This window comes from Pelophylax lessonae (genome assembly GCF_965119305.1).
Source record: "Pelophylax lessonae genome assembly, chromosome: 3".
NCBI lineage: Eukaryota > Metazoa > Chordata > Amphibia > Anura > Ranidae > Pelophylax > Pelophylax lessonae.
Window position 1 is genome coordinate 273,291,775 of NC_138770.1, and position 12,455 is coordinate 273,304,229.

General features: G+C 42.1%; 1 protein-coding gene across 1 annotated transcript in view; it reads left to right on the plus strand.

Moving 5' to 3' along the window:
* NAALADL2 (N-acetylated alpha-linked acidic dipeptidase like 2) overlaps positions 1 to 12,455 on the plus strand; it is a 1,571,070-nt gene that overhangs the window by 984,173 nt on the left and 574,442 nt on the right. The window contains exon 6 of the mRNA XM_082249039.1: positions 4,529 to 4,669. Within this exon, the coding sequence (XP_082105165.1) occupies positions 4,529 to 4,669 (141 nt within the window). The remainder of the gene's footprint in view (positions 1 to 4,528; positions 4,670 to 12,455) is intronic.

Below are 12,455 nucleotides of genomic sequence, written 5' to 3' on the forward strand. Positions count from 1 at the left end.
GTTGGAGCGGCTGCTATCACTAAGTATCTTTCACTGCATACCAAATATAAAAAAACAGATCGAAAAGAGTGCAGCGGCACTTGAATGAATACATACTGTATATATATTATAAATACATTTTATAAATATGAAAAATATTTAGTAATAAGTAAATCTAAGTGAAATAAATAAATAATATTTCATTCATACTGAATGAATACAAATAGTGAAAAAAAGTATTTTAAAGTGAGTAAATATTGAAAAAGTCTTTCAAAAAGAACAAATATATAAATATAAAAGTCCTGTGCTATAAGAGTGTGCAAAAGTGGTGCACAATGACCAAAAATATCACAAAATAGAAAAGTGCCAGTGCTTGAAAGTGAATCTTCTGAGGTGCAATCCTTCACCAATAAAACAATATACTAACGAAGTCAAGTTAATGACAATACGCGTATAGGGGAAGGAGCCTGCTATCGGATGTCTCCCCGCTGATCGTAGAAGGGGGACTTCTGCACTCTTTTGGATCACTTCTTTGCCTACTGCCTGGACTGATCCTTTGCCTCTTTGCAAACCATGTCTCTGCCTGTGTCCTGAGTTGACCAATCTGCACATCCTGTTGATTACGTTCCTATGAGACACCAGTCCCAGCCATCCCCTGTGGACAACTGCACTCCTGGAATCACAGGAACACATTTTTTCTTCTGTCCTTTAGCCTCCTGTACTTCCTGGCCAGTGAACATGGCATTTCCGGGGGCAGCCACGTACCAGTAGGCTAGGCTTGCTTGGATTATAGGAACTGGGACTGCTATAGGTAACCCTACACTAATCTATATTCCCTGACCACTTAGGTACAGAGGTGACCATTATAGTACATTGGTTTTGACACAATAGGTTGATTGGTTTTATGCACACTGTGATACCCCCAGCTCAGTACTCTACAGTGCTTTACTTTTGTTACATTCTATTTTAATATCAGTGCATACTTCATGCAGTTTTGTTACTGCAAATGCATATGTAAAATCCCTAGCAGATGTTAGATAGACCTAAAAAACAGTCTCCTTGATAAACAGGACAAGTAGCATCCTTCAATTCTGCAGCTTCTTTCATAAGTCGTTTGACTGCCGGGCTCTTCAAGTTGTAGCGAGTAGGCGGTCAAACTACTTATGAGAGAAGCTGCAGAATTGAAGGATGCTACAGATCATTACCATGCTCAACCACTAGAGATTGTGGACTGAATATCTACACTGATCAACTGGGAAAGCCACCTATCCCCATCTGGAGGAGAAGGGATAAGCGTATTTTCCAAAGCAGTGATTTTCAAGCTCACTTTTTATATCCATTCGGTAAGAGGCCAATATTGTTTTTGCACCGGTGGTTTATACACGGTTGGAGGTGAACATCACGTGAAGAGTTTATTTTGAAATACAGGGAATTTACTTACTGCACTTATCTATTTTCCGCCGAGTAAGGAGGAAATTCACCATCACAGGGACATCACAGTTGTCTTTTGATTTTCTTGGATTACTTTCCACATTATAATTTGCAACAATCCTGAGCACAATTGAAGAGAACACATTTTTCTTTTATTTTGGACTGTTGGACTACTTATTTGGTTTATTTGGTTTTTGTGCCAAAGTCACCCAAATACATTTTACGTTGATTATCTATTCACTACCTTGTTGGTTTTATATATCAACATATGTTTGTCACATTTTTATATGTACACTATATTTTGAATAAGCGCACCATTCCATTTATTCACATTTTTATGTACATTGACAGTTTTTTTTTTGTCAAAACTAAAAAAAAAATATTTTTTAATGTATCATTCTCTTTAAATTCATTGAAAAGAAATTGACTATTGGAACAGAAACACGGACTTGGTGCTCTTCCTGTTGGGGGCTGCATATCTATCAAATTTGATTGGATGGTGTATGGGGCTCTGTGGAAAATCTAATACTCCAGCTTTTAAGGGATGCAAGAGCAGGCTACAGCAAGTTGTTGTTTGTATTCCAAGCAATGTGGTGCAGCGCTAATCATAGAATTACGTAGTGACAATTGATATGCAACAATCAATAAATAACCATAAAGTGAATGTAGCTAAATAAAAAAATGTGTGACAAAAGAAAAGTCACCGATGTTAAATATCTGCACAATAAGTCCATGTATATCATAAAAATCCGTCAGAAATAAAAGATGATTACAGTTCCCAGAAAGGAAATCTCCACACAGAAGAGTAACATGTTTTAGGGAGTCGCAGAAGAAAATGCACCCAAAAAGTGATTCAATTGGCTCCTTACCAGATCCCCCTCACCACCAAGTTATAGGTGGCTAAGCACGTCACACAAGAAACTTGATGGTCCTGGGTTAAATCACCATGTCCACCACAGTAGCCTTCAGTAGCCAGAAGGATCAACTAAGAAGCAGCTCAGGGGCATCAACACTTAGCACAAACTCTTTGTCTCCGATTCTGTGGTGTCTCCAGCAGCAGTGACACCTATGCTGAGATCAGGAGATGGGGTCTCCTCCAGCCCCTCCCACTTTGTATAACCGATGTGTCAGGGTCGGGTCCCCCTGGGTTACCTTTAGCCACAGTAGAACAATCTGGCATTTTCCAAGTGTTTTTACCTCAGACAAGAATCAGTCCAGTTTCTTTGTTTTTTGTGTTTTAGTAGGAACTTGGATAGGAAAAGGGATGAGTGGGATACTCCAACTGAACAAAACTATGCACAATAGGCAGGGACGCCTTGAGTAAATGCCGGTTAATGCTGGTTAACACTGAGTAACACTGAAATTGAGCTAGTCACGGCTAGGCCGCTGGTTTCAGTCTGTCACTAGCTGTGACGCAGAACTGAAGTAATTCTCTGAGGTAATCTGTACTCTGAAGTAATCTATACTCTGAAGCAACTGAACTGCACTGCTGAACAACTTCAGGGCCCTTCCTGGCACCCCTTTTGTTCCTAATCTTCAGAGTTCACTACATGGCACCCCCTTTACTGTAACACTCTGAGTGAGCTGGCTCCTTGATCCCCTGACTTCTCTGGAGTGGTCCCCTCTCTTAGGCAGACCCCTAGGCAGTTCCCTTGGTACTCACGATACTTTTTTTTTCCCAAAGTCCTCTGCCCAGCAGCTCCACTGGTCAGCACACTGGATCCTCTGCAGCCCAGCTCCACTCCTGGTCCCTAGGCTGACCACCAGGATGACCTTACTCACTCTGCAGGAGGAGAGACAGTCATCCACCTCCTCCTGGGACTTTGCTCCCACCAAAAGATGCCCTGTCACATGCTCCCGCCCTATTTATGGCCAATCCCAGGATGCATTGCCACATGCCCTCTCACTGGGACTACCATGAAACAGGATTTGTCACTGGATGGGTTTCCTCCACTGTCCAACAAGCTCCCTCATTGGATACAGTGGGGACACTCCCTCAGACCCAGTGAATAACACCTGGAAAAATGTGAGAGGCAAAACTAACAGATCAGCTCCCCTGATAAGCAGCAGGAGCAAAATAGATGCTTTTACCTATCACCTGTCTAGGAGGGTGCTACACATGCAAAGCAGTATCCTGGGTCAAAAAGCATGAGAAGTATCCTTTTATGAGCCCCTGCAGCTGCCACAGCACTGGCTGAGATCAGTGTTATGATCTGTAGGGTCAGTGCTGGGAACCCTTCGGAGAGCTGTCAGGGGAACTGTCAGAGATGCAGGAGCCACTCAGAGACATGTTTTGAAGGCAAGCCATGCCTTCTTCCTCAGTCAGGCTGCTTTCTAGGCCCCTGCAGCAACAAATAACAAACACATATTTTTCTGCAAAAATATGTGCATTCATTTTTTTCTAAAAAGATTAAGTTATCCTTTAAAACACTATTATAAAAATCTAAATGCTGTAAGTAAGCAGGAAAGGTTTAGAACTCCCTTTGGGCTTTATATATTGTGTCTCTTTTGAGAAGATTTTTGTGTCAGATTTTAAATGATGTCTGTCCCCCCTACCAAGCACATCTTACTTCTGTTCCAGTTCTGACACCCATCACCCAGAAAAGAGGTAAACTTTCCCTCATGTTTTTATTGTTCCTGGGTCCCCATTGAAGGATGTTCCCTAACTTCCTGTTCTGTCTGAGTACCACTAAGTGGGGAAATTTTTCTTGATTTAACCTAAATTGTCAGGAAGCAATATTCTACACAAGAATATAAACAACTATACAATGCTGATAAAGGTTGTAACCCATCCCCCTTTTTTTACAACGCTAAAAAATATACTAAAACATATACTGTAGTTGTGCTTTAAGCAGTATACATCAGACTCAGTAAAATAACGAATACAAAAACTTTCACGTACCAGAATATCTATTAAATGTTTTTGTAAAAAAAAAAAATGTGATTAGGAGATAAACATCTCCTCTGACTAGACAGCATTACAGCAGAAGAGTTGTAAATTCTTTTTTTTATTAAACAATATGCTAATACACAAATTTAGCTATAACACAGATGCTCTCTTCTCACAAGAACAGATGATGATCTAAATAAGTAATCTATGTGTGTTCCTTCCATCTAGATGACAACTCGTGGGAAATGAAGCCAAATGTGACATCACTGCTGGTACAGCCTGTTACTATTTCACTTTTGAGAAGACTGTTTTCATTGACAGATAGTACAGTGACAGGGAGGTGTCTTCCCATCAAAGTGCCTAGAACAGGTAATGTGCATTTTAATGGAAAACTTAATTTTTTGCAAAAAAAAAAAAAAAAAAAACCCTATACTAAAAAAAAATTTATTTCAATTATTAAAACATTACTTATAGATTATTCAATTTACAAATATGGCAACCTGGTGTTCATATACAACTTGTGCACAGAAATCCCCTGGGAATCCCATTTCAGGATTGCCTGATTGGTTCACAGCTTTTATCATACTAAAATTCAAGTCACAACATACAATAGTGTAGACATCCCCACAATAGGAGTTAATATTTTCGTAAGAAACACTTCTAATTAACAATCCATGTGTTAAATGATATAGTGAAACAAACTGTGTTTTCTTCTGAACAGAGCAAGGGGGTTTTCTAAAATTATTGCAATGTACTGTATATAGGTAATTTAGTTAAGATTTTGCTTTCTGAACACAACCGGAGTTACATTTATTTTGTTATGATTACACATTATTATCTGTAATAAATCTGCCTCTTGACGTGTATAACGCAGACAGGATTTATGATCAGGCAATGAGCCTGATTTGGTAAAGAAAATGTATATATGCTTTTGAACAACCAATGTGTTCTGAGCATTTACTACATGCATTTGATGATCACAAAGAGGCACACATCTATGTAAATGGACATACAATTAACTAACAAATGTGGTTTGCTAAGCAGCATATATTCCCATATATGAATGTATGCCAGTTAAAGGGATGCTACTAGAGTTGAGCGAATACCTGGATGTCCGGGTTCGGAAGGTTTGACCAGAATTGAAAAAAAAGTCCGGGTTTGTGAACCGGACTTAACCTGAACTTTGCCCAGATCCCGAACCCCATTGAAGTCAATGGAGACCCAAACTTTTGAGCACTAAAATGCCCCTAAAACAAACATGGAAAGGGCTAGAGTTCTGCAAACTCATCTTAAGAGCATGGCAAGTGCTCTGCAAACAAATGTGGATAGGGAAATAACTTAAAATAACATAAAAAACATAAAAATAAAAAATAATCATCTTGAATGATGTAGGAGGAGGACGAGGCTCATATGGAGTAGGAGGTTGAGGTGGCGGTGGATATGGCGGTCTAGGTGGAAGCGGCGGCAGTGGAGGAGGAGGACGAGGCCCATATGGAGTAGGAGGTTGAGGTGGCGTTGGATGTGGTGGTGTAGGTGGAAGCGGCGGTGGAAGAGGACGAGGTAGCCAACACTGATTTTGGTTTTTAATTGTATTTCTTTTTAAATTAGGGTACAGCCCAAAAAGAGTGAGAAAGATCAAAAATACAACAATGGCTGGGTAAGGGGGTATACATGTCTATTCTGCACAAGGTACGGACAAGTCCTGTGGGATCCATGCCTGGTTCATTTTAATGAACGTGAGCTTGTCCACATTGGCTCTGGACAGGCGGCTGTGCTTGTCTGTGATAACGCCCCCAGCCATGCTAAATTCACCTTCAGATAATACACTGGCTGCAGGGCAGGCCAGCAGCTCCAAGGCATAAAGGGCAAGCTCAGACCATGTGCCCAATTTGGAGAGTCAGAAGTTGAAGGGGGCAGACCTGTCATTCAGTACGTCTAGGCGTGTGCACAAATACTGCTCCACCATGTTAGTGCTGGGTGGTGGTGCTGCTGGTGGAGCTCCTGTTGCAAGGAGAGGACGTGGTTGATCTGTGGCAGCTACAGGCACAAGTGAAACACCTTTCTCAGCTGCGAGTAGGTGACAGCCGATGTCCATCAATCTTTCAACTCACCTCCTTGCAAATCAGCCAAGCAGTCTGAGCCCCAAGTCATGCAGCAGTCTCTTCTTCTTTTTGATGACTCTGTTAGCATGGTTTCCCAGGGCCATTCACCTAGCCCTGCCCCAGAAGTGGAAGAGATTGAATGCACCGATGCCCAACCACTTATGTCTCAAGATGAGTACATGGGAGGACCATCGCAGCACGTCTCGGATGATGACGTAACACAGGTGCCAACTGCTGCGGAATTCCGAATTGTGGAGACCGACAATGGTTGCAGGGGTGAAGACTGCGTGGAAGATGATGTGGAGGACGATGAGGTCCTCGACCCCACATGGAATGAACGTCATGCAGGTGACCTGAGTAGTTTGGAGGAAGAGGTGGTGGTCGCACAGAGCCACCAGCACAGAAGAAGAGGGAGCAGGGTGCAAAAGCGGAGCGGCCGTGCCCTAGAAACTACGCCTTCTACTGCCCAACGCAGCAAGGAACAAAGCACACCAAAGCCAGCTCAAAGGAGTTCCCTAGCGTGGCAGTTCTTCAGACAATGTGATAATGACAGGACACAAGTGGTTTGCACGCTGTGCGATGAGAGCCTGAAGCGAGGCATAAACCTTCTCAACCTGAGCACAACCTGCATGACCAGGCATCTAAATATAAAGCACGTGCTGCAGTGGAGTAGACACCTCAAAAACCAAGAAAGGTCTCTGGCTCCTCCTGCTTCCTCTTCTGCTGCAGTCTCGGCCTCTTCATCCACCTCTGTAGTAAGACCGGCACCTGCCACCCCACAAACAGAGGATCTGCCAGCAACACCACCACCTGGGTCACCAACAACCATCTCCACAATGTCCCGTGGAAATGTTCAGCTTTCTATCTCCCAAACACTGGAGCGAAAGAGGAAGTACCCCCCCTACCCACCCGCGATCCCTGACCCTGAATGCCTACATTTCAAAATTCCTGGCCTTTGAAATGCTGTCATTCGTCTGGTGGAGACGCAGAGTTTTAAAAGCCTTATGGCAGTGGCTGTCCAACATTACGTCATGCCCAGCTGCCACTACTTTTCCAGGCAAGCCATCCCTTCCCTGCACAACCAAGCGGGTGACAAAATCAGGTGTGCACTGTGCAACGCCATCTGTGGCAAGGTCCACCTAACTTCGGATACATGGACCAGTAAGCACGGTCAGGGACGTTATATTTCCCTAACAGCACACTGGGTAAATGCAGTGGTGGCTGGGCCAGAGGTGGATAGCAGTTTGGCGCATGTCCTTCCACCACCGAGGATTGCAGTGTGCTTCAGTTTGCCTCCTGTTCATAACTCCTCCTACTCCGCTTCCTCATCCTCTACTGCCTCCTCATCCAGTCAGCATAACACCTTCACCACCAACTTCAGCACAGCCAGGGGTAAACTACAGCAGGCAGTTTTAAAACTTGCCTGTTTGGGGGAAAAAACCACACACCACGCAGGAGTTGTGGAGGGGCATTCAACAGCAGACCGATGAGTGGTTGATGCCAGTGAGCCTCAAGCCCGGCCTAGTAGTGTGCGATAATGGGCGAAATCTTGTAGCAGCTCTGGGCCTAGCCGGTTTGACACACATCCCTTGCCTGGTGCATGTGCTGAATTTGGTGGTGCAGAGGTTTCTTAGAAATTACCCCGATATGTCAGAGCTGCTGCAGAAAGTGCGGGCTGTCTGTGCAAACTTTTGGGGTTCTCACCCTGCTGCTGCTCGCCTGTCAGTGCTGCAGCGTAACTTCGGCCTTCCCGCTCACTGCCTCATATGTGACGTGCCCACAAGGTGGAACTACACCTTGCACATGCTGGCCAGACTGTGCGAGCAGCATTAGGCCATAGTGGAGTTTCAGCTGCAGCACGCATGCATGAGTCGCTCTGCGGAAAAGAACCACTTCACCACCAGTAACTGGGCCTCCATACGAGACCTGTGTGTCTTGTTGCGCTGTAACATATGCAGACTAGGCCGCAATGTAATATTTTTTCCCTAAATGGGTGTTTATTGAATAGGGGAATAGAACAACAGTATCCAAAGGGTGTATCTCACATTAACATATGCAGACTAGGCCGCAATGTAATATTTCTTCCCTAAATGGGTGTTTATTGAATAGCAGAATAGAACAACAGTATCCAAAGGGTGTATCTCACAGCAAAATATGCAGACTAGGCCGCAATGTAATATTTTTTCCCTAAATGGGTGTTTATTGAATAGCGGAATAGAACAACAGTATCCAAAGGGTGTATCTCACAGTAACATATGCAGACTAGGCCGCAATGTAATATTTTTTACCTAAATGGGTGTTTATTGAATAGCGGAATAGAACAACAGTATCCAAAGGGTGTATCTCACAGTAAAATATGCAGACTAGGCCGCAATGTAATATTTTTTCCCTAAATGGGTATTTATTGAATAGCAAAATAGAACAACAGTATCCAAAGGGTGTATCTCACAGTAAAATATGCAGACTAGGCCGCAATGTAAAATTTTTTCCCTAAACGGGTGTTTACTGAATAGCGGAATAGAACAACAGTATAGAAAGGGTGTATCTCACAGTAAAATATGCAGACTAGGCCGCAATTTATTTTTTTCCCCTAAATGGGTTTGTATTGCAAAGCGTAATACAACAGTATACAATGGGTGTATCTCACATTAACATATGCAGACTAGGCCGCAATGTAATATTTTTTCCCTAAATGGGTGTTTATTGAATAGCGGAATAGAACAACAGTATCCAAAGGGTGTATCTCACAGTAACATATGCAGACTAGGCCACAATGTAATATTTTTTCCCTAAATGGGTGTTTATTGAATAGCAGAATAGAACAACAGTATCCAAAGGGTGTATCTCACAGCAAAATATGCAGACTAGGCCGCAATGTAATATTTTTTCCCTAAATGGGTGTTTATTGAATAGCGGAATAGAACAACAGTATCCAAAGGGTGTATCTCACAGTAACATTTGCAGACTAGGCCGCAATGTAATATTTTTTCCCTAAATGGGTGTTTATTAAATAGCAAAATAGAACAACAGTATCCAAAGGGTGTATCTCACAGTAAAATATGCAGACTAGGCCGCAATGTAAAATTTTTTCCCTAAATGGGTGTTTACTGAATAGCGGAATAAAACCCCCTAAATGGGTTTGTATTGCAAAGCGTAATACAACAGTATGCAATGGGTGTATCTCACTGTAACATATGCAGACAGGGCCGCAATTAACTTTTTTTTCCCTTAAATGGGTTTTTATTGCAATGTGCAACACAACAGTATGCAATGGGTGTATCTCACTGTAACATATGCATATATCTCTCCCTCTGGGCAAAAAGATTGTGCACTGCACCCCCACACAATCAAATCAATGTAGATTGCTTTCTGATTAAAGAAGATTGTTCCTATGCTTTCCCTTAAAGCAATATCCAGCCTGATCCTACAGTAATCTCCTATCTCTCCCTCAGCAAAAGTAACCGGAACATCTCCCTAGTATAGTTTGAGCAGAGTGACGCGCGGCGCTATGTGACTCCAGCTTATATAGACTCTGGGTCACATGCTGCACTGGCCAATCACAGCCATTCCATTAGTAGGCATGGCTGTGATGGCTTCTAGGGCACACTAAACGCTTGCTGATTGGCTGCCTCACACCTGTTGATACCGCGCCATTAAAACTCCACCAAAACATCAAATAACGTTACCGAACAACGGACAGTACCCGAACATACAGTGAAATGTTCGTGTTCGGGTCCGGGTACCGAATACCCAAAAGTCAGGTACAAACTCTAACAATACAGTCCGGTTTTGCTCAACCCTAGATGCTACCCCTATAATAAAGCTCCAAATGTATGACAGGTAAGGCCTCATCCACACTGGGTGTTTAGCCCTGGTGCATAAGGCTCCAACATTTAGCTGCAGCTGGATGGCACTGTCCAGCCTCACTGACAGCAGCCTGTCAAATTCTATGAAAGTCTGACAGCTGCTGCAGCTGGATAAGACTGGGATGAAGTTGATATGTGGGTGTTTGTAATATCCTGTCCCCTATCCTTATCATAACAAGTCAAAGTAATGACATAACACCTGGAGGGCGAAGCCACAGTGTGCTACAGGGAACATTATCTGACCCAGAAATTATGAATAGCAGTGCCACTCAGAGCTCTACAAAATAGCCATGGTTTGACATTTGTTGTAGAGATTTACTGCAGCTTACCACAATTGGTATGAGTGTGTTCTTTCTCTATGTATATAAGCTCTCCCCTGCCAGCACTGAGTTGGCTTCCTGCTAGTCTTCTAATCTCTAATGGTAAAGTGGATGTAAACCCTCACATATACCCATTAAAGTGAACAGCCTCAGATGATACACGGAGATTTAAAAAAATCTCCTACATAGGTTTTACTTGTATATCTGCAGTCTTTTCCTCTCTACACCCTTTCATAGGTGAAAATTGTGTTAAAAATATTTCTTCATTTGTCAGCAGCAAAGAGAAGAGGACAGGGAGGCTGCAGTTACACTGTATGAGAGCTAATTGGAGGAAAGGAAGACACCCCCCTCCACACAGCAGAAGAATTGTGTTGTGAATAGACAAGCTCCATTCTGAGCTCTCCTCTCTCATGTGTCAGGACAACTTGTCAGAAGTTACTCATGCTGATAATAGAGGAACAAAGCACCAGAGACAAAAGATGCTTAGAACTTTGGGGAGAGATAAGTAAACACTACAGATATACGTGCTTTGCTCAGATTCCATGACTGAGGTTTACAACCACTTTAGCACAGAGCAAGACAACAGGAAAATGGTTTAAAAAGTGCTGAGACCCCACTTGCATCACTTCACTGCTTTTACGTTAAATCTTGAGACAGAATTGCTCAATTGTGGCTGTAACTACAGGCATCAGTGAGAGTTTACATTAACCACCTTGGCGGTAATCCCGAGCGTGACTTGGGGTTGATTTTTCATATCAGGAGCGGTAACCCCGAGTTGCGCTCGGGGTGGATGTGCAGAGAGCGCAGTGGTGTTCTCTTACCTTCTCCTGGCGATCCAGCGATGATCTCTCATTGCTGAGATCGCCACCCGAGAGTCCCGCCGCTCCTCCGTCCACCGTCGGTGTGATCACTTCCTAGTTCCGTTCCCTGCAGCAGCAATGCTGCATGGGAGCAGAACTAGGGAGGGAAATTCAAAAAAAAAAAAAAAACGTTGCACAAAACACATTTTATATTATATATACATATATATATATATATATATATATATATATATATATGCATATATATATATATATATATATATATATATATATATATATATATATATATATGCATATATATATATATGCGCATATATAATGCGCATGGACAATTACGCAGTCATGCAACACTGTACCTATAAAAATGTGTGTCCTTTATTCACACAAATAAAGCTTTCTTTTGGTGGTATTTAATCACTACTGGGTTTTTTATTTTTTATGCTATAAATAAAAAAATACTGAAAATATTGGGAAAAAAACACATTTTTCTTTGTTTCTGTCATAAAATTTTGCAAATTAGTAAATTTTCTTCACAAATGTTGGCCAAAATATGTACAGCTACTTATCTTTGGTGAAAATAACCCAAATAAGTGTATATTATTTGGTCTTTGTGAAAGTTATAGAGTCCACAAGCTATAGTGCTAACCATTGAAAATTGATCACACCTGATCACACCTGATGTACTGAAGGCCTACCTAATTTCTTAAGACACTAAAAAGCTAGGAAAGGGAGTTTTTTGAAGTTGTAATTTTTTCCCACAATTCTTTGCAAAATGAAGATTTTTTTTATTTTTACAAATTGTTGTATTAACAGGTTATTTCTCTCACACAGCATATGCATACTTGCAACTACACCCCAAAATACATTCTACTACTCCTCCTGAATATTGTGATACCACATGTTTGAGACTTTTTTCACAGCCTAACCACATACAGAGCTCTGCCTAACATCCAACTTCAGGCATTCTAGTGGTATAAATTACACATATAATTTCCTGACAACATATCGCACTTTTGAAGGCCCTGGAGCACCAGGACAATGGAAAC